The sequence below is a fragment of the Camelina sativa genome, chromosome 3, assembly GCF_000633955.1.
Source record: "Camelina sativa cultivar DH55 chromosome 3, Cs, whole genome shotgun sequence".
Taxonomy (NCBI): Eukaryota; Viridiplantae; Streptophyta; class Magnoliopsida; order Brassicales; family Brassicaceae; genus Camelina; species Camelina sativa.
The window spans coordinates 27,308,099-27,331,060 of record NC_025687.1 but is presented as its reverse complement, the minus strand read 5'-3'; the positions used below and the strand labels follow the sequence as shown (position 1 = coordinate 27,331,060).

The 22,962-nt window shown below is 36.8% G+C and overlaps 6 protein-coding genes across 7 annotated transcripts; 4 read left to right on the top strand and 2 right to left on the bottom strand.

The window, feature by feature from the left end:
* LOC104778319 (putative F-box protein At1g53370) lies at positions 543–1,855 on the top strand. Its single transcript, XM_010502742.1, has one exon. It carries the CDS (start codon positions 553–555, stop codon positions 1,744–1,746), a length of 1,194 nt encoding a protein of 397 aa, XP_010501044.1. The 5' UTR covers positions 543–552; the 3' UTR covers positions 1,747–1,855.
* On the bottom strand, positions 2,119–3,421 carry LOC104778318 (RING-H2 finger protein ATL60-like). The gene has a single exon (XM_010502741.1). It carries the CDS (start codon positions 3,135–3,137, stop codon positions 2,208–2,210), a length of 930 nt encoding a protein of 309 aa, XP_010501043.1. The 5' UTR covers positions 3,138–3,421; the 3' UTR covers positions 2,119–2,207.
* On the top strand, positions 6,241–7,149 carry LOC104779355 (putative F-box protein At1g53550). The gene is made up of 3 exons (XM_010503707.1): positions 6,241–6,522; positions 6,683–6,725; positions 6,872–7,149. The coding sequence occupies exons 1-3, from the start codon at positions 6,241–6,243 to the stop codon at positions 7,147–7,149; spliced, it is 603 nt and encodes a 200-aa protein (XP_010502009.1).
* LOC104778317 lies at positions 7,639–10,768 on the bottom strand. 2 transcript variants are annotated; one of them, XM_010502739.2, is made up of 7 exons: positions 10,516–10,768; positions 9,816–10,190; positions 9,669–9,721; positions 9,358–9,395; positions 8,933–9,251; positions 8,549–8,847; positions 7,639–8,478 (listed from the first exon to the last, which is right to left on the bottom strand). In XM_010502739.2, the coding sequence occupies exons 1-7, from the start codon at positions 10,538–10,540 to the stop codon at positions 7,860–7,862; spliced, it is 1,728 nt and encodes a 575-aa protein (XP_010501041.1). In that variant the 5' UTR covers positions 10,541–10,768; the 3' UTR covers positions 7,639–7,859. The 2 variants fall into 2 exon arrangements, with proteins under 2 accessions (XP_010501041.1, XP_010501042.1); XM_010502740.2 differs by having other exon boundaries at positions 10,528–10,768.
* On the top strand, positions 12,905–14,438 carry LOC104778316 (F-box protein At1g53790). The gene is given in 3 exon segments (XM_010502737.2): positions 12,905–13,052; positions 13,167–13,827; positions 13,830–14,438. Coding segments are annotated over 3 exon segments (1,260 nt in total). The 5' UTR covers positions 12,905–12,986; the 3' UTR covers positions 14,363–14,438.
* LOC104778315 lies at positions 20,296–22,835 on the top strand. Its single transcript, XM_010502736.2, has 3 exons — positions 20,296–21,668; positions 22,147–22,396; positions 22,485–22,835. Exons 1-3 carry the CDS (start codon positions 20,422–20,424, stop codon positions 22,659–22,661), a joined length of 1,674 nt encoding a protein of 557 aa, XP_010501038.1. The 5' UTR covers positions 20,296–20,421; the 3' UTR covers positions 22,662–22,835.

Below are 22,962 nucleotides of genomic sequence, written 5' to 3'. Positions count from 1 at the left end.
ACATTGCTTTGACACGGGACTTTTTCTCAAGAATAGTTTCAATTTATGATCTCGTAACCGAATCGTAGGCATAGTCAGACCACACGGAACCGTGAGTTGAAGGCATACGCATATCTTGGTTTAACATCCGGTCTTGGTTTTTTCACTTTTTGAATACAAACAAGGCTTTTGTATTAAACTTAAACATTTTACCAAGTATTTCTAGTAGTGTAGATCAAGACGGTAATCAAGTCTACCTATAAATTAGAAGTGAGAAAAGTACATGTACAGTCTTGCACTAATCAACCTTTGACGAGTTATTTCTTTGTTTTTTTTTTTTTTCTGTTTTCAATTAGAAATTAGGAAAAGAAAAACTAAAAAAAAATTAGGGCTAAATAAAAATGCTCACCAAACAAAACACGCAAATGGATAAAAATCGGCGATTAAACATTGGCCCTAATTATAGCAGGGCCTAGAGAGGGCCCATCATGATTGTTGCACTATAAAGTCGATCATGTCGATATCGTTCGCGTAAACTCTGAAAAAGTGATTCTAGGGTTTGAAACATCCGCCATGGAGAATAATCTGGAGCAGCAGTTCTCCGAGGATCTATTGATCGCAAAATCTTCAAATTTGGTAAGAGAAGACTCAGACCCAATCCCAGTTGACCTTCTTATTGATATCTTGTCGAGAGTCCCGGCATATTCAATAGCTAGGTTTCGTTGCGTATCCAAATCATGGGAATCCATACTTCGTCGTCCTGATTTCACAGAGCTGTTCCTCACTAAATCTGTGTCTCTTCCACGGCTCCTTTTCGTCGTCCCAGTTAATGAAGACTCAGATGATGAAGACCCATTTAATGAAGCGTCATTTGTCTCCTCTTCGCCTCAACCTCAAAATCCAGATGATAAGTCTTCTCTCGTAGCCACCCCTTTTAAAAAGTGTTTTTTTCGCAAATATATTCCATGGGATTTGAGTCCCCAAGTAGTCGGTGGATTGGTCTTCCTTCAACACAGCTGGCGAACAAAACCGCAGGTGATCTTTAACCCCGTCACTGGAGAGTCCATATTTTTACCCAGTATGAAAGCTAGCGGTATTAAGAGAAGCTATTTTGGCTTTGATCCGATCAGCAAACAGTTCAAAGTGTTGTGTATCACATGGTCACGTTATGAAACACCCGATACTCATCGGATTTTGACATTGGAGACTGGAATAAAACGTCGATGGAGGACGATCCAAGGCCCAGTACTTCCCCATGATTATATTAATGATGGAATATGCATAAAAGGTGTTCTGTATTACGAAGCTACATTTCCTGATGGATGTTCTAAGATGGTTTGCTTCGACTTTAGGTTTGAGAAATTCAGCTTTGTTAAACTACATAAAGACATTGTCCCTACTCAGAGGTTAAAATTGTTCAACTGCAAAGGTAAATTAGGTGCACATCAGCGCTGTGGGTTTTCTGAAGAAAGATTTGCGTTGTGGGTTTTAGAAGATGCTGGACAACATAAATGGTCGAAACGTATATGCATATTGCCATCCAAACTCAACAAAGCATGTTTCTTTCTTGGAATGACTGGTACTGGTGAGATTGTATTTTCTCCGCTCACAGGCTATCACCCTTTCTGCATTTCCTACTACAATATAGAGAGGAACACGGTTACAAGAATCAATATTCAGGGTTTTGAAAAGTTTCAGAATCAATCTTCTTTTGTTTCCACCTTTCTGGACTATGAAGAAAATTTAAAGGCTTCATTACGACTTTAAATTTTGGATTTCAGCTCTTATGATATTGTGTTACTCGTAAGGTTAACTAATGTTCGGATTTTATCTTAAAAACAGATCTAATTAAAACCCCTATATTATATGATGTTGCACTTGCATTCTTATTTCTATGTGGCCTTTGTCTTTTAAGTTTTAAGATTTCAAATCTAGCTTGTTTCAAAACTTTGTCTTACTTCAACTGATCAGTGTATATACTGCTTAGTTACTTTGTTTTGTTATGTTTTCAGTCCATTCCATTGCAAGAATTGGATTCTAAACTATATCAACCACGGCTTGATCCATCATATCTAATAAAAAACAAAAAAAACAAATGAGAATTGAATCAAAACAAACTGTGTACACATGTAATGTTTATGTAACACTAGTATCATATACAAAGATAACCAATTCATATTTTGATATCGAGATCTCTCTTGAATGGGTTCAACATATTACTTATTTATTCAAACATTGTTGTTGTTGTTGGTCCCGCTTGAACCAATAATGCAAACTACACCTTTCTTCTCTCTACTCAAAAACTTCTTAAGCGAACTTAGCCTTGTGAACATCGGTGACTTAGGTTCTTCTTCGCCGACTCTCTCGGAGAAATTCTCATTTGTATCCGCATGAATTTCCACTACAACCGTAGTCACTTCTTGTGCTCTGTCACATGTATCAGTAGATTCTTGTTGATGATCGTTAGAAGAATCTGCGAAATTTCCAGTAGGATAATCTTCAGTAACAATGAGGCATGCGCTTCTATCAGAGCAAGATCCAAAAACAGGGCTCTGATCTTGAGATGGATTATGCTGATTACTCGAGTGCCCTGATTCAAAGTTTTGATTTTGAGATAAAGCCTCACGGTCTTCAGAACTTTCTTCATGTGCCGTTTCCTCCACGGAACCAACTGTGTTTCTACAGAGAGGACAAGTGGAATGAGACTGAAACCACATGTCGATGCAATCAACATGGAACCCATGATTACACCTTGGTAACACCCTAGCTTTGTCGCCATCAACGAGATCAGAGAGACAAACGGCGCATTCTAGCCCGTCTTTAAAGTCCGTAGACTTGAAAACAACCACATGGATCGATTGGAGGATTTTAGAATCAAGACCAGTATTACGAGGAGGATCTTCTTGAGCTTGAGCAAAGACGAAACGACGTCGTCGATGGTTACGGCCGATGACTGTGGAGCCAGGATCGTCGGATTGGATTAGGTTTAGGTTGAAATGTTGTTCCACACGCCACCAAAAGAGTCTAGCGTAGAGATGAAGCAAGAGGAGGAACATAACCCCTGTGAAAATTGATACGGTTGCAAATAGAAGTACTTTTCCCATAGTCTCTTCTCCTTCGAATTTTCTGAAAACAGAACTACTAGATTCTTCGTCCATATCGCTGACAAAAAACTGAATTTGGTTCAAAATTCAAGGGAAAAAAACTCAAGACTTTTTTGCGTGGAAAGAAAGTAAAAGTAAAACGAAAGATTCTCACATCAAGACAAAGATTGTGAAGACTTAGAAGAACAGAACATATATAAAACCCGAAAAAAATCGATGCTTTATTGAAAGGGGTGAATCTATTTGAACGGAATGAGATGAAATAAAGAGATGTTTTTGAAGTTGAAGTCTAACTGGAGGTCCATTAATTTTGAAGAATTTGTCTTATCGCTCCTGGATCCACGGCAAAATGTAGATGAGCATCAAGACTGGTTCAAGGATTTTTATAAGTTAGGGACACAAGTCAGTGGAACACGCTATTGGGGTTTTGACTTGGTTTAGTCAATTTCTCCAGATCATGTAGGTCAACATCAGCTTTGAGATAAGAACGTTTTATAGCCTGAAACTAAACATACAGTACAGTGATATATTTGTATATATAACATACAATGAGTTTATAGATTCAATTGGCACATACTAGAACAGCTTCTCTCAAGTCTCAAGCATAAAAAGACCAATAAAAAAGCATATATGTTCAATCAGTAAAGGTGAGGTTCCCTAATTGATTATTCCTTGTATAACCAAATCATATGTATTAGGGCCTAGTTAAATAATGGTGCCTACAATTTAGTGAGTAGATTGGGCCTTAACAAAGTCCATCGTAAGGAGTATGGTTGAAGCATAAATAGGTAAACCTTCTATATTAACATCTTTGAAGTATATTTTGTGTTATGCCCTTTTACTTTTGTTTATTTAAAAAATTATTACAACATTAACCCCTAAAAAATTTCCAAAACTGACACTATTCCAGATTTTGTTTCCTAAATATTTTACATTTTATTTCAATTAAAAAAATAACAGCAATCAATATGAAAATAGAAACTATTATATATTTAACCATACATTATGTTGTGTTTTGAAGATATTTTATATCTGAATTCTTCGTAAACAAAGAAAAAAACAATTTGATTCCCATTTTGTTTTCAAAAATCTGTGAGCTTTGATTCTTAACGTAAGAAAAACTTCGATTGACAATTATTTAAATATTATAATTAACATCTATAAACTTAATAAATTTTTTAGTTATTATGAATATGTAAAATTAAAAAATTCTAAAATACTATATAATGTGGTTATATAGTAGATGAATTATAAAGAGAATATGTTAAAATTAATAAAATATTATTAAATTTGTGTTAACACGGGTTAAATCCTCATTTAATTATTTATCAACACTACTAATATTAGAATATTTGACATAAAATCAAGTTGATTTAACTAAGATTGTATAAAATAATTAAATCATTAGGAAAAATGTGACTTAATCACAGCGTATAATTACTGATTATTTATTTAGATCCCTTATTTTTTGTTATAATAATTAAAAATCAAAATAGAATTTCAAACACTAAACAAAACAAACTAAATATAACAAACAAATGGTTGCGAGTTAATTAATAATATAAATATTTAGCCGCACAACAACTAAAAAAATTTAGATATTCCTCTATTTACAAAATATTCAATATTTAACAAATAAATACAATATAAAATATAAATTATATGCCCGCCGAAAATCTAATATATATATATACTTTGGTCACAACTAGGGTTTAGTCCACCGCCAGGAGGAGCAGTACGTTAACCTAACCATGTCCATGTGTGGATCCAATAAACCGTGTGGAGAATGTCCGATGCTCCCTGTTGATCTTGTCATCAATATCATGTCGAAATTGCGGATGAAGTTTATGGCTCAGTGTCGTTGCGTATCCAAGCTCTGGTCATCGGTTATTCGCCGTACAAACAACAACGTGTTGTTCCCGACCACGCTACCAGATCCACCACCGCGGATCCTTTTCACCATAGAATATAAAGGAGATTTGTTCCTCTACACTTTACCTCAGCCTATCAATCCGGATGTGAAGACGTCTCTTGTAGCCACCTTCCATCATATGACTTCCGGAAAAGATCTCTATGAAGTATGTCAACCTATCCAAGGACTGGTCTGTCTTTAACATACTGATGAAGAGAATTATACATTTGCGGTGATTTCTAATCCCATCACGGGAGAGTCTTTAACCTTGCCAATGGAGAAGGTCAGTTCAAAGGCAAGAAAAGAAAAATATTATTTTGGGTATGATCCAATCGACAAACAGTTCAAGGTATTGCGTATCACCTGGTGGAGTTTTCCTTTCAAAAAGTGTTCCAATGACTCAATGAGTATCACGTTCTCACAATAGGGACTGAGAATGAAAATCTCTTATGGAGAGAGGTCCAATGTTGCACAACTCTGTATCCTCTAAACGAGAGTGGGATATGCATTGATGGTGTTATATATTATCCGTCGGAAATGGAGAAGGGAAAACTTACAATCGTCTGCTTTGATGTTCGGTCTGAGAAATTCAATCTTGTTAGCGTTGGTCAAGACTTGGCAACAAAGATAGACTCTTCCGGTTTCACTTTAGTCGAATACAAGGGTAAACTAGGTGCTTATAAGAGAGATATCTACCGTGATTGTTTTGAGTTGTGGGTTTTAGAGGATGTCGAGCAACATATATGGTCAAAGTGTGTCTACCAAATTCCTCCTCTATGGTTCAAAAAAATGAGCCATGTATGCTGGAATGATTGATAGTTGCGAAATGGTGTTTGTGTTTGACCAAAGTAAAACGAGCTATGCATGTCCTTTCTTCATTTTATACTACAATCTTGAGAGCAACACTTTCACCACACTAAAATTGGAAGGTTTATTATTTGATGAGTTTTCTCAGTACAGTAGGGTTCACGCATTTACAAACTATGTTGAAGATGTGAAGCTTATGTAAGTTATCTATCTTTGTGTTTCTTATATTTCTCCATATTTTGAGGTGACTATTTCTCTGCTTAGTTATGTTTTCGGCTTCTAAGCCAATGATAAAAAAAAAACATATATACCATTGTTTGCTTTAATATTGGGTCTGAGAATTTCAGTTTTTATACGTTGAACAAGAAAGATTGATAATGATCATGAACTAAAAGGAGGTGTTAGTGATTGTAATATTGAGCTGTGGAGATATTGAATATGTTCATCTCTTCTTCACCTCAACCTCAAAATCCAGATAAGTATCAATCTCTTGTAGCCACTCTTCACACGAGGTCCGCCACAGATTACTGTAGTAAAATATGCCCCCCGGTCAATGGTTTGGTCTGTCGTCAGTATACTGGAGAGGATCATATATATGCCGTGATTTCTAATCCTATCACAGGAGAGTACGTAAGAACACCTGAAGTGACAAGAGAGGCGATTCATACGTCAAGGGAAAAAACTTGCTTTGGTTATGATCCGATTGAAAAGCAGTTCAAGGTCATGTGTATGACCTGGTTGTCTTGTGACCGCTCACACGAGTATCAAGTTCTGACATTAGGGACTGGAAAACTTTCTTGGAGAAAGATCCAATGTTGCACACCTCATGATCTTCATGAAGATGATGGAATATGCATCAACGGTGTTTTGTATTACCAAGCAATCATTGACCAAAAAAGTTCCATCGTTTGCTTTGACGTTAAGTCTGAGAAGTTCAGTTTTGTCAACATTGATCATTACTTGGCAGCAAAGATCTTCAGACCTTTGATTCTGATAAACTACAAGGGTAGTAAATTAGGTATTATTCATTGTGATATTTACTCTAATTATTTTGATTTGTGGGTTTTAGAGAATGCCGAGGAACATAACTGGTCAGACCATTTCTACAAAATGCCCGAAGTGATGCATCCAACCCGAATAAAATCAGTGTTCTCTGCTGGAATGATTGGTAGTGGCGAGGTTGTATTGTATCCAATATATTCACATAATTCTTTATACATTCTCTATTACAACCTCGAGAAAAACATTATCACAAGCGTAAGTGTTGAAGTTCCAGGACTTGATTATGCTGTGTATCATGAAGTTCAAACATTTCCAAACTTTGTAGAGGATGTGAAGCTGATGTAAGTGTTTACTTCTTCCACACTGAACTACCCACATGATCTCTGTCTTGTGTCTTTTGATAAGGTTTCTTTGTAGTTACTATTTCCCTTATTTGTTTTTGTTATGAGTTATGATTCTAATGTTGATTTCCGATGTTATAATTCTTCAAATAATCGAAAAGTTATGAAGAATTAGTTACTAAGCTGAAACTGGGACATACAATTGAGTTATCGATACAAATGGTAGCACATCACAAACTGGCAACTGCCTCTCTCAAGCATGATGAGGCCAATGCGTACAAGCCAAGATTTTGAATCACTAGTAACTGAAACACATGTCTTTTTCTCTGCTGAATCGCTATAACATTACATTTCCTCATGTCCAGTTGATAGAAGAAGTTAGGCTGCTTCTGTAACTTCCATGAGCCTTCCATGAACCCACTTCTAAAGAGTTTAATACTACAAGTACAAATTTGAGAGGAACATTCTAAAGAGTTTTTGTAGTCGAAAGAGATTTTGTTTTGTAAACTTAAGCTTATGGAAGCAGTACATCTTTGTAGAGTTTTGTTTACTAAGCTGAAACTCTGAGATACAATTGAGTTATAGATACAACTGGCACATCACAAATCTGGAAACTGCTTCTCTCTCTCAAGCATGAGACCAATATTATAAGCCAAAATTTTTGAATCACTAATTGAAAAATATGACCTTTTTCTCTGCTAAATCGCTACAACATCAGGCTGCTTCTGTGACTTCCACGAGCCTTCCACGAACCCACTTCTTCGTTACATGTCCTGTTTCCAAAGATGCAACCTTTTCGTCCATCCCGTGGTAACCATTTGGAAGAGGATGATCCTCAGCATCAGCAGCATGTCTTCTGACAGCTCCATTAGACTCTGCCGGTGGATGGACTCTGGTTCCGTTTGGTTGTGGAACTATCCCGTGTTTGATATCTTCTCTATCTCCCTGGGACGTGTTGGATCCTTTTTCAGAAACAAACTGATCTGTAGTACCTTCTATGTTGAATGTTGGCAAATCGCTAGATCTCATGTTCAAGTGAAGAAGACTTTCTCCGTTGATAGGGAATGTGTGTGTTCCGTTGATCTCTCCTGGTTGTTCTTCTTGATCGTGTGCATCTTTGGTCTCGGATTCACTGTCTACCTCTTGAACACTATTATTAGGGTCAGTCCCATCTTCATCTGAAGCTATCTGCCTCATCTCCATAGATTCAATCAGCTGTGTTGCTTCTGCGATGAGCTTTTTACTCTCTAACAAAGATGCTTGAGCAACCGGGCTTTTCAAAGCAGCAATCTCAAGGACTTTCACAGCTTTCTCAGCTTCTGAGATCAAAAGCCTACGCAAAAAAAAAGGTTAAATTCTTTTGTTAACTATTGACAATTCTGTTTTTTTAAGTGGGGACTGACCTTGCTCGTTCCACAGCATCCATCTTCTTTGATTCTTCCGCCACTCGTTTTGCTCTGATGCTTTTTATCATTTCTAGCTTTGAACTTGCCATAGGATCTTTATACACAGGCGTTTTTCGCTTCCGTACTTTCACTACTTGAACTTGGCTTTGCCGTTCGGTTTCTGAATCCCTTGTACTCTTCTTTGCAGGATTCTTCTTTCTCGGCTCTGTATTGCTTGGTCTTCTACGACGCCTCTCAACACCATCAGTTATACCGTGATACTTTGCCAAGCCGGAGCAAACCCTTTCACGGTAAGACTGATAAAGAGAAAGCAAACTGAGTTAAACATGGCCAAGAACAAAAAACATCAAGCAAGTAGATTAAATTTACTGGACAACTCACTGGATCAGCCCATTTAGCAGCTATTGCTTCTGCAATTCTCCTTCTTTGTTCAGGAGATTTTGGCGCTCTTCTGTTACTTTTAGCTCCTCTAGCGGCTTTCCTCTGCTCAACACTTTCCAGCCATTCCAGTTGATTCTGTTGATCCAAGATGTTGTAAGAATCCCACTGAAGCGTTTCCTCATCTATATATCCTTCTTTAGCAGCTTCCGCTATCAAGTTTTGCCACTCGAAATGACATGTCTCTTGCACTTTTCTCCTCTCCTTCCGCCTTGCCCATCGCATCCGCACTCCTTCCCCAATTTTTATCCGTGTCTCCTTGCTGGCAAATGCATGCAAATTTGGGAAGATAGTATTATGATAACAAAAGCAGAACAAAAACCAAAAGGTCCGACAAGTTTAAAGGCAAAAGAAAAACCGGTACTGACTTTTGTGCGTGCCCAAGATTTGCTAATTTCAGCTTGATCTGCACATGACGAAGACACAAAGGTTCTATGAGGGGTTGAAAAATTAGGGCAAACACAAAACGCCCTAACATAACATAAGTTTTACCTGCAACGCTTTCCTAAAGGTATATACCTCAAGACAAGAATAACAAAAGGGTAGTATCTGTTTGACAAAAGAACATTTTTTTGTGTGCACTAAGCCACTAACAATTGATATCGGTACAAGACCCACTAGAGTTACTACCGGCGACTCCTCTAAAACTACATATAGTACCATTCTTACATGACATCACCTTTGGGTCTTGCATAGCAATCTTTGTCCGTTCTCTAATCTTCTGTAGGGTCTCTGCATAAAATCAAAAGTGAAAAAGTATTACAATGTGTCCAACTAGAACCAACTGATATACTGTTGTAGATACGGCTGAGCAAAGACTACTCACCCGGACTATGCTTCCTGCCTTTGTTCCAAGGAGTGTTCCCTCTATTTGCCTTAGAAATCCTCATCCTTCTCAACTTTTCTCTATCATCCACTTGTTGCAACTCTTCGCCATCATCAGCACTTCCATTTCGAGCATCAGAGGACACCGAAGTGATCTGTTGGTTTTCTTTCTGAGCAGGATACTTGGTTTCAAGAGTGGCCACTGCAGTGATAAGGACTTTGCCTCTTCGGACATGAGTATGACCCGTGTAAAATTTCAAATTCTTGGAGAAACGGGATTGTCTCCATGGATTAGGTAGAGTTTTAGCATGGATAATACTCTGAGCCCCCAATGGAACAAGATGAGCTTGCAAGGAAGGTTGGATAGTAGCAATATCTGCAAGATTACACATAAGGTTCAATATCAAAAATCAAAGGGCCAACTGGACAAAACACTAGTGAACACTCTCTCTCTATAAACTATGCAAAGCAATAGTCTTTTCTCAACCCAGTAACTATGAATTTGTTGAATAAAAAAGCTTAGACCTAAGATTGGAAAATGTAATTAATTGTTACTCAAGAATGATACCTAGTAGAGAAGAAACAAAATTGAAAAGAAGGAGAGACTCAAAATACTGAAGTAACCAAACAAAACCCAAGAAAGCCAAAAGAGTAAAAGCCATCAGACGGAGGATAAATGTTGGAAAATTTTGAAACTTTACCAGGAAAGGTACCTAAAGAAGGCATTGGGAGCTCATTCAGCCCAAGAAAACGAAAAAAGAAGAAAAAACTCGAAACAGTCTGCTCTGCAACACCAACCAGAATGTATTGTAAGATTACACGGAAATTGATGTTCCTCTCTTACTGTCTTAGAGAGGCGAGGGGTTTTGTGCAGGAATTTAAGACAAACAAGGATAAGCCACACAATAGCAAAATTTCAACGAACAAGATTGATACTTCTGGCCTGTCTGGCTTTCACGCAGCAACAAAGAGAGGCGATGGATAACGAGACCCGACTCGTTCAAATGACCCGACCCGTTTTACCCTTTACTGGGCTAATGGGCCTTAACCTTTTATATAATAAGGATATTAATACGCCGACGTATCATCCGGGTCGTTTTGTTTTTTACGACCAAACTAAGTTCAAATTGGTTCTGTCTGTAATTCAAACTAAGTACCAACCCCCAGTTCACCACGATGGGATAAATTGATTAAAATAAAATTATTACTGAATATTTAAGATTTATTTGTGTAAAATATGAAAGTAAAGTTTTTTTGTTTATTCAAGTTTGCGTTTATTTTCTAAAATACGTTTCATTTGTGAAATATTTTAACTTGGAAAAGAATTTTAACGTGGTGTAGAAAGTTTTGATGTCTTTTTGTGTTTTTTAAAATCAATTCATATATTTTATGTTTCATACTATGTCATTGAATAGATAAAAAATTATTTTTTAGACTAATCAATTTAATTTAAACTAATCCTAAGATTAAAAAATGCAATGAGAAAAATGTATAAAATGGTAAATAAATGAAAAAAAGTTATTGCTTGTGAAATGTAATTTACTTCTAATAATTAAATATATTATGAAATTGATAATTCTGGATTTTAATTGTTGATTAAATCTTCCACTTTTAAAAACTAACCGAAAAGAACATTGTCTTATATATGCCAATGACATATCTATGTAAATAATAATGAGATGTAAGAATATTTATTTAGAAAGACACATGAGCTATGTGAATGCGACACCTCAGCCTTTAGTGAGATTGTTTTCTCTATTAATATATAGGAGATATATTATGAAATTGATAATTAAATACATTTCTGGATTTTAATTATTGATTAAATCTTTCACTTTTAAAAACTAAAAGAAAAGAACATTGCCTTATATATGTCAATGACATATTTATATAAATAATAATGAGATGTAAGGATATTTATTTAGAAAGACACATGAGCTATGTGAACGCAACACCTCAGCTTTTTGTGAGATTGCTTTCTCTATTAATATATAGGGAATATATTCTGAAGTTGATAATTCTGGATTATAATTGTTGATTAAATCTTTCATTTTTAAAAACTAACAGAAAAAAACATTGTCTTATATATGTCACTGACATATATATGTAAATAATAATGAGATGTAAAGATATTTATTTAGAAAGGCACAGGAGCTATCTGAACGCGACACGTCAGCTTTTTGTGAGATTGCTTTCTCTATTATGAAATTGATAATTAAATACATTTCTGAAATTTAATTGTTGATTAAATCTTTCACTTTTAAAAACTAATGGTAAAGAACATTGCCTTATATATGTCAGTAACATATTTATGTAAATAACAATGAGATGTAAGGATATTCATTTAGAAAGGTGTATGAGCTATGTGAACCTGACACCTTAGCTTTGGTGAGATTGGAACAATACTTAGGTTCACCCCTAGGGGTGAACCTCTCCTTTCACCTCCTTATAAAATAAGGAAATAAAATCTGTATACATTATTGTAAAATTAAAACTTTAAATCACTTTTTTATAAATTCAAACCGACATATAATTTCATTCTAATTGTAAAATCTAAACCCTAACCATCTCATTTGTAAACCCAAACCGACATATAATTTCGTTATAATTGTAAATTTAAACCCTTACCATCTCATTTGTAAACCCAAACCGACATATAATTTTGTTCTAATTATAAAATATAAACTCTAACCACCTCATTTGTAAACTCAAACCGATATATAATTTCGTTTTAATTATATAATCTAAACCCTAAAAAAATTATTTGTAAACCCAAACCGACATAATTTCATTTTGATTGTAAAATCTAAACCCTAAACAATTTATTTGTATACCCAAACCGACACATAATTTTGTTCTAGTTGTAAAATCTAAACTAAACCAATATTTAAATTTCCTAAATTAAAAGTATACATAATTTGTTTCTTTAATTGGTTTTGCTTTTTAATTTAATTTTAATTTATTTTTAAAATGAGATAATGTATAGAAGATTTTGATTGGTTGAAAAGAATAAGGTGAATGGAGAGGTTCATCTTATTTTTAAAATGAGATAATCCAAGTATTTTTGGTGAGATTGCTTTCTCTATTAATATATAGTGAATAACAATCTCTTCTCACTTTAAAAACCTTAATAAGAATGTCAAATCTCCGATAAAAAAAAAAGTTAATAATAATGGTGGGAGATATTGAAGACGAGATCAGAGACGAGAAGCATCCTCATCCTCTCTTCAAGACTTATGTAAGTGTTCGCCTTTAGAACCCTCGTGATTCATTCGAATTTAGATTGATGCATACTGATTTACTTAAAGGTTATTATATTGATTGATTTTGAGTTGTGCTTGGTAATTTCCAGTTTGATGTTGGGGTTGGTGATAAAGTATCCTCCCTCAGGGATCTTGAAGAAGGCAAGCCGCCTGTGGGATGTTCAAGAGAAATCCCAATGGATCTCCTCATGGATATTCTTTCGAGAGTTCCAGCAAAGTCTATAGCTAGGTTTCGTTGCGTATCGAAACTCTTGGAATCCATTCTTCGCAGTCCTTATTTCACGGACTTGTTCTTGACGACGACGACTCTTTCAGTTTCACCCCTGCTCCTTTTCACCGTGGAAGATAATGGCAAGTTATTCTTCTTCTCTTCACCTCACCCTCAAAATCTAGATGAGAATAATACCTTTCTTGTGCCCACCCATTACCAAGTTCAACATAAGAACTGTCCCGCAGATTTTTTGTTTGTGATCGATTCACCTCTTTGTGGATTTATCTGCAATCGAGATAAGGGGAGTGAAGAGACTTTAGTTCTTTCTAACCCAGTCACAGGGCAGTCTGTAACTCTACCCAAAGTGGAATTGAAGAGTGTTGATCATACTAAGACGACAAGAGCTTACTTAGGGTATGATCCGATTCACAAACAGTTAAAAGTGTTGTGCATCAAGTCGGGCGTTATCCCTAATACGTGTGATGAGCATCAAGTTTTGACATTGGACTCTAGAAAACATTTATGGAGGAAAGTCCAATGCAACCCCATTTTCCTAATTCAAATGGAATATGCATAGATGGTATTTTGTATTATACAGCTGGGTTGTTTATAGGAAACAAAATTACCACGATAGCGTGCTTTGATGTTGTGTCCGAGAAGTTTAGCTTTATCAACATAGATGAATGCATGTGGATCACTATTTATTCTACTTTGATCAACTACAAGGGTAAATTAGGTGCGCTTCACTTTAGTTTTTTCTCTCGAAGACTAATTGAGTTGTGGGTTCTTGAAGATGCTGAGAAATATATTTGGACCAAATATATTTACGCATTGCCTCCTTTGTGGAACGACATAGTTGAGCGTACAAAATTAGTCATTTTCATTGTTGGAATGACTGGTGGAGGTGAAGTTGTCTTGTCACCTTGCTACTGTCCACTAGACGCATTTTACATATATTACTTCAACCTTGAGAGTAAGACTCTCACAACAGTTCAAATACAAGGTCTTGAAATGTTTAAGGATAAGAGACTTTACACCTCTCTAGACTATGCTGAGAATTTGAAACTTATCTAAGTTTTCAACTTTATGTTTTAAAACTTTGTCTAGTTTTTTTTTTTTCCAGTTGATTAGTAGTGTCTACATTTCATTCTTTTGTTCCAAGTACTGAGTATGACTAAAACGACCCGACCCGTTTTCTTTTAATAATAATAATATAATTAAATACTCCATAATATTTAATTACAACCCAATCAATATATAACATACACAGCGGAATACATATAACAAAATTCACCAATACAATATATTTCATAACCATTCTATCCACCAACCTAACATGCTTGTGCATAAGGTTCCAACATAAATAACATAACCAGGAACACACAACCGAGACCCTAGATCATCCTCCTCCTCATCGCCATGATTCCACGCTACACATTACCTGCGCCACAAACACAATGAGATAAGTGAGTATTACCAGAAACACCCAGTGAGACGATCCTCCCTTCTACGAGTTATACACACAAGCAAAATCAATAGTACAACCACAAATAAAACATAACAAACCAGCCATTAAACAGAACATCCGATAACATATTCACCACACCTACACATCATCACACAAAATAAGTCATACAACTCAATCACTCATATAAGCTTATGGTCACACAATCACCTTAACAAGCTGATTCTAACAACAAATACAACCAGGAAAAACTCTCCTCACGTCTGAAATAGCCCAGAAACGTTCGTTAACTATCAAATCCCTCCGGTGAAAATCTAGCCCTAGGCGTCACGAAGCTTCCCACAAAATCTCGTGCCGAACAGAAACCAGACAAAACCACAATCTCAGTTACAATACCCAATGGTCCCAATTCGCATCTGAGATAACGTGTCTCACAAAAGTTTGAGTACGATCTGATACGTCGAAACCGTTTACTCCCAAACCCTAACGATTTTGCTCCTTCTCCTTCTCTCTAATACAAAGCTTTGTTGATCTCTTTCTCCTTCTCACTAAATAACCAAGAGTTCTCTCTGTTTCTCTCCTTCTCTGTCAACCACAAAAGAGAAGGAGGCGTCATCCTCATAAAGAAACAAATAGGGCTTTTTGGTTTAATCTAATTAAACTAGGTTTACCTAAACAAGAATTAATTAAACCATCATTTGATTTAATTAATAAATCGACCAGCTTAGTACACCAACCGGAAATTAAACCGACTCCACTCCAATTCTAGATATAAACTTCAATATTTCATATTTTTTCAGGAAACAGGCGTTACAATTCTCCCCCTCTAACAAAAGATTCGTCCTCGAATCTGAACACACTGCCACTCATCCGCAAAACTCCTCCAACCACCACCACAACGGTTCGCACCACCTACCCATCCGGTCTACCGCAACCAGAACACCACCGACCCAAACCAACCTGAACCCATCGGTCAACCCAAACATGACTCTCCCAATCACCACAACTCTGGCCCCCCGACCAACAGAAACATGACCCTCCCGGTCAACACACAGAAACCCCCGAGATTGAACCCCCATCAACCTCGAGATCCGCATCCGGTCACAATAGGAAATATGAGATTGAACCCCAATTAATCTCCTAAATCCTCATCCGATGACACTAAAAAAAATCTGAGATTGAACCCCCATCAATCCCCAAATCTGCATCTGGTCACACTGCTTATCCCCATGTCCTTGACACTTTTGACCCCAACTCACCTGTTCTTAGGTCGAAACCTTCAAGCCATACTGTTCTCACTCTCAAACCCCCCATCTTCGAGCCATACCGTGTCACCGTCAGGTCGTCACCCTCGAGATCTCGGTACCAAGATAATCCCCATCTCCTATGCCACCCTCAAGACCGCAGTCCCTCGAGCTATCGGTATCTAGGGAACCCCCGTCCCCTAAGGAGAAACCCAATCTCCTCATGAGTTGTTCAGGACTCCGTCCCTATAGCAACCATGTCATAATGTCTATAAGCATTTCCTCAACCAGGACCCACCCCGTGATCCTCTTAAAACATCGCAATTTTCTACCAATCACCAGATTCCCTCCCGGAACATCACCTCCACCTTGGCCACACTGTAAAACATCCCAACCACTTTGCGTGTTCACACACACTCTTTCCAGAAATAGATAAGCTCAAACTTTTCATAAAACTTTCTATTTTTAGAAACTATCTATTTATGAAAATTTTCCATTTATAGAAATCTCGAGCTATTTTCTTTTCCACATGACACACAAGTCCCAAAAGAAAAAATCCATAATAAATCTCCACGCTAACTTCTCGGAAATCTATTTGCAACACATCCACTTTCACAAATCACCGCTAACGGTATTTCTCGATCCACCTCTTTCCAACACTTTCAATTGCACACTGCACTTCCCGTAGAGAAGCTAAAACCACATCACAGAAAACAACTTACTGTGGAATCTCATTGAATGATCATAGAGGATGATTCAAAGACTCCAAACTCACTCAAATTGACTAACTACTCATAATCAATTTCCATCACACAACAACCATTCACAAACAACATGCACCAAGCAACAGGAAAATAATTCCACCAATTAAGTTCCCTTAAACCACTATAAACCATCCATTAACCTGCTCTAGAACCGTAAGGGCTCTGATACCAAACTGAAACAGTCTGACCTGTTTTTTTATTAATAATAATAATATAATAAATACCCGATAATAATTAATTATAACTCAATTAATAAATAACATGCACAGCGGAATACATATAACAATAATCACCAATACAATATCTTTTCTAACCATTCTATCCACAAATCTAACATGTTTTTGCATAAGGTTCCAACATAAATAACATAACCAAGAATACACAATCAAGACTCTAGATCATCCTCCTCCTCATCGCATGGATTGCACGCTATACATTACCTGCACCACAAACACAATGAGATGCGTGAGTATTACCATAAACACCCAGTGAGACGATCCTCCCGTCTACGAGCTATACACACAAGCAAATCAAGAGTACAACCACAAATAAAACATAACAAACCAGCCATTAAACAGAACATCCGATAACATATTCACCACACCTACACATCATCACAAAAAACAAGTCATACATCTCAATCGCTCAGATAAGCTCATGGTCACGCAGTCACCTTAACAAGCTGATTCTAACAACAAATACAACCAGGAAAAACTCTCCTCACGTCTGAAACAGTTCAGAAACGTCTGTTAACTATCAAATCCCTTCGGTGAAAAGGTATCCCTAGATGTCACGAAGCTTCCCACAAAATCCCGTGCCGATCAGAAACCAGACAAACCACGATCTCAGTTACAATACCCGATGGTCCCATTTCGCGTCTGAGAAAACGTGTCTCATGAAACTTTGAGTACGATCTGATACGTCGAAACTGTTTCCTCCCAAACCCTAACGATTTTGCTCCTTCTCCTTCTCTCTAATACAAAGTTTTTTTGATCTTTTTCTCCTTCTCACCAAATAACCAAGAGTTCTCTATGTTTCTCTCCTTCTCTGTCGACCACAAAAGAGAAGGAGGCGTCATCCTCAAATAGGGCTTTTTGGTTTAATTAGATTAAACCAGGTTTACCTTAACAAGAATTAATTAAACCATCCTTTGATTTAATTAATAAATCGACCATCTTAGGGCCTGACTGGTTCAAACGCTGCGTTTGCAGTTGCGGTTGCGGGAGATTGCGGAAGCGGGTGGTTGCAGTTTCAAGCGTTACTTAGCGTTTTGAATGACTGGTTTAGCGTTTTAAAATGGGTGTGTTTGTGTGAGTTTTAGGACTGGTTGACCAGCGGGTGCAATAGCGGTTAAAACATAATAAATGTAAAATATAATTATATAAATGTTTAAAAACATCAAAAAAATATTAAACTTTATTTATAATTAAAATTCATTAAAAGTACTAAAATAATTATTCAAAAAACAAATATTTTTCATATTAAAAATACTTATTACTTTATGCATTTGGCTTTTTACCAATTTATCAAGTAATTTTATAAATGATAAAAACATATGTTTTAGATAGTAGATCTTCTTTCTTAAATCTCACACACTCAATAAGTTCCGTGGAGCAGTAGTTGCATCGGTAGAAATGATCAAACGAGAGTTGAAAAGAGTCGCTGGTGATTTGTTTTTATATTTTTCACAAATAATCTTATTTTCTTAAATTTCTAATAAAATGTTATATTTATTTAGATTTTTTTGAACTTACATGCGATATGCCATTAAATTTACGTCAACTTTTCTGGGTTATTGTTAAGTGAAATCTTATTTTCTTCGAATTTTTTATTTTTTAATATTCTCAATTGTATCCGTACATTATTTTCTCCCATCCTTAATGAATAAAAAATATATTAAAAAATTATTTTATTATCATTGATTTGTTTCATGTCTTAAAAAAAAAATTCCAACCGCAATCGCCCGCAACCGCAAACGCTTGCGGGAAGCAGCTTTTGGAATTCAGTGGTTTGAAGCGGTTGGAAACGATTTGGAGCAGTTTGTGTGATTGGTACCAATCGCTAGCAACCGCTACCAGCCGCAAACGCAGCGTTTGCGAGAGGTAGCGGGAGAACCAGTTAGCACCTTAGTAAACCAACCGGAAATTAAAACGACTTCACTCCAGTTCTCGATATAAACTTCAATATTTCATATCTTTTCGGGAAACGGGCGTTACAATGACAGAGGGGTCAACACATTATTAGAAAAGAAAGAAAATTGGAAAAAAAATTGAGAGTCTCAATCAATACTGAAGTAGAATTCTAAACAGTAATTGTTGATATGAGAAACAACAATTTAAAGTATTGATCGACAAGTTAAGATTTGGGCAAGCTTTCGGTAGAAACCAGTATGAACTCAGAAGAAACGACAAACTGGACTGAAATTTATGCTCTTTTCTTATATGTTCTTGCGAAGTTACAAGTGAATCCTTTTCTTATCTCAACTCGAGTATTTAAATGATAACTACTTCGAAACTATCACCTAGGCATGACCAAAATCAAACCGTAACCGTATTTCGGACCGTAATCGGACCGTATCCGAACCGTAACCAGATCGTAACCATATAAAATGGTTAAAAACCGTAACCGTTAACCGTAAATATGTGGTTAAGTTATATTAACCATAACCGTTAATTAACTGTAACCATATCAAAACCATTGGTTAACCGCATAGTTAAACCGTAATTTGTTAATCGTAACTGTTTTAAAAATGTAATAAAATATACTAATATTTATTTATTTAATATGAATTATATGATATATAGAAATATGAATACACTAAAAATATATATTAATTATAAATAAATAATATTAATTATATTATATCATCAAATAATGTTAACCGTATCATATTATCAAATAACCGTAACTGTATATAACTGTAACCACTTCAACTGGAACCGTATTTAACCGTAACCGTTTAACCGTTTAATAAACGGTTAAAGTTAAACAAAATTTTTAACCGTAACCGGTGGTTGATAAATCATAACCGTGATAATTGTAACTGTGGTCATGCCTACTATCACCTCTGTATACTCCTAAAATCTCGCTTCTCGATCCTCCGATCTCTTCCCAGATTTGACCCAGCGTTCTTCTCAGGCGGATCCCTTTCCTAAGCCCGCAGTAGGCCCATTATCACATGCAGCCATCGCTTCCTAATGGGCTTCTCCTACGGGCCCACCAATCGTCAAAACCCATCACCAACAGTAAGTCAGTAACCAAACAAAAAACCCAGAAAACCAAAAGACTAAAAAGCCACACAAGCAAAATTTCAACGAACAAGATTGATACTTCTGTGTTCTGTCTGGCTTTGACGCAGCAACAAAGGAGGCGATGGATAACGAGACCGGACTCGTTCTAATGACTCGACCCGTTTTACCCTTTACTGGGCTAATGGGCCTTACTTTGTGCTGGTGACCGTAACGTGAACAAAGAAAGGCCACGTGGTTTACGTCCAGTCTAAACGGTGTCCTATTAAAATTTTCATCTTTAAATGTGAATGAACTCATGAAGACATGCCACGTGGTGTATACCGGGTCGGATCTTGGATAAAAGTCTAGCTAGCTATATGGGTTCGACGGTTCCGGGTTGATCTCCGGCAACGACTGTGACGTATCATCAATGGTGAAAGAGTCTTCTTCGTCGTCGTCTCCAGATGAAGAAGCCGATATCCAGAATCTGCTCGAGGAATCAGATTCTCAAATAAACCAATTTCGTGGCAGCGACGCGGCGGCAGAGCAACGACCTACCTTCGACGTGGAGAGTCTCCGATCACGTTTAAGACGGAGTTTGAAGCTCAACCTCACTAAGAAACAGTCCATTGTTATCTTCCTCCCTATCGTCATCATCCTCATTTACTTATCTACCGATTTCAGCAATTACTTCTCCGTCAAAGTTCCTGACTCTGTATTCCGGTCAAATACATTGTCGGGTCGGGCTCATGAATCGGATCTTCAAGCGCTGTATCTTCTCAGGAAGCAAGAGATCGATCTCTTCTCTCTCTGGAACCACACTTTATCGAATTTATCAACGATCGAAGACGTGAAATCTGCAGTTTTCCGGCAGGTTTCGTTGAACAGACAGATCCAAAGTGCACTACTGTCTCCGCATAAAACTGGAAATGTTGAACTCGGCGGTTCATTAGGTGGTTACCTAGCCGGCGGAAGTTGCCGGAAAATAGATCGGAAGTTGAATGGGAGGAGGACGATTCAATGGAAGCCGAGGCCAGATAAGTTCCTTTTCGCCATTTGCTTGTCTGGTCAAATGAGTAATCACTTGATTTGTTTGGAGAAGCATATGTTCTTTGCTGCATTGCTGAATCGTGTTCTTGTGATCCCTAGCCATAGATTTGATTACCATTACAGTAGAATCATTGATATTGATCGAATCAATACTTGTTTGGGGAGAACTGTTGTGGTTTCTTTTGAGGAGTTTTGGAAGAAGGATAAGAATAGGAAGAAGCATCATCATGTTCATATTGATAGATTCATATGCTACTTCTCCATACCGGAGCCTTGTTATGTAGATAAAGAGCATGTTACAAAGTTGAAAGCTTTGGGGATCACCATTGGAGGGAAGCTAGACACGCCATGGGAAGAAGATATTGCGAGGCCAAGCAACAAGACTGCTGAGGAAGTGGAGACTAATTTCAGATCAGATGATGATGTGATTGCGATTGGGGATGTTTTCTATGCTAATGTTGAGAGAGAGTGGGTGATGCAGCCTGGTGGTCCTGTTGCTCACAAGTGCAAGACTTTGATTGAACCAAACCGGCTTATTTTGCTCACTGCACAGAGATTTATTCAGACTTTCCTTGGCAAGAACTTCATCTCTCTTCATTTCCGCAGGCATGGATTCTTGAAGTTTTGGTATGATCTATTTTTCTACTTCTTTGAGTTCTCTAGTAGTATAGTAACTGAATGTGAGAATTCTTCTCTGCTAGACTTTCTCTCTTCTAATTCTCTTGTAGAATGAATGGTATAAAGAACTGTGCTTATCTAAATACTAGATTTGGTGACAATGTAGGTAACTTAGTCTTGACCAAGTTATAGCATTAATTGTATGGTAACATTTAGAAGTGTGGCTGAACTTATGTCAATGAATAATTGGAGTTGCACATCTACTTAGTTTAGGCGAATTCCATTGACCAGGTTATCATATTTATGAATAAGTATGGGCATTATCACTTGTATCAAGAATTGAATTTTCTTAATAGCTTCTTTTCTCTATGGTGTTAAAGATGGATTGTTTTTAATTATCATAGTAGCTTTTGGTGAAGCTCTGTTCATTTCATTATGAAGATTAAATCAAGAACCGTAGCTAAGAAATTTTTCTGTCTTGTGCCAGTAATGCCAAGAATCCAAGTTGCTTTTACCCCATTCCTCAAGCTGCTAACTGCATCACTCGTCTGATTGAGAAGGTCGAGGCTCCGGTTATATACCTTTCAACTGATGCAGCCGAAAGCGAAACTGGTCTGCTACAATCGCTGTTGATCCTGAATGGAAAGACTATCCCCCTTGTGAAGCGACCAGCTCGTGATTCAGCTGAGAAATGGGATGCATTGTTGTACAGACATGGTCTCGAAGGTGACTCACAGGTGTGTTTTCTTTCCTCCACCATATTGGATGAATGATGATGATACACAAGTTAACAAAATCATACTTGGGAAATTCTTATTTTTAAAGGTGGAAGCAATGTTGGATAAGACGATATGCGCAATGTCAAGCGTATTCATTGGTGCCTCGGGTTCCACCTTTACAGAGGATATCCTCAGACTCAGAAAAGACTGGGGAACAGCGTCAGAATGCGATGAGTATCTCTGTGCAAACGAGCAGCCTAATTTTGTAGCAGATCATGAATAAACCCATTAACACGCAAACTAGTCTCTGTCTTGTGAGTTCTCATCATCATAAACGGCCTAATTCTCTTCTTCTTTTTGGTGTATAGTTTTACTACTAGTGTATCATACATACAATAAAGCCAGGCTACAGTTTCTTCTAATATAATCTGAGATCATTATATATATCAGTTTATCATTGCTTCAGTTAAGTTAGATACTAATTATTTGTTATTTGCTTCTGATCCACAATAAGACGACCTTTTTGTTAAACCAAATCTCAAAGACTGTTTCAGTATAGCACACATATACACACGCTTATATAT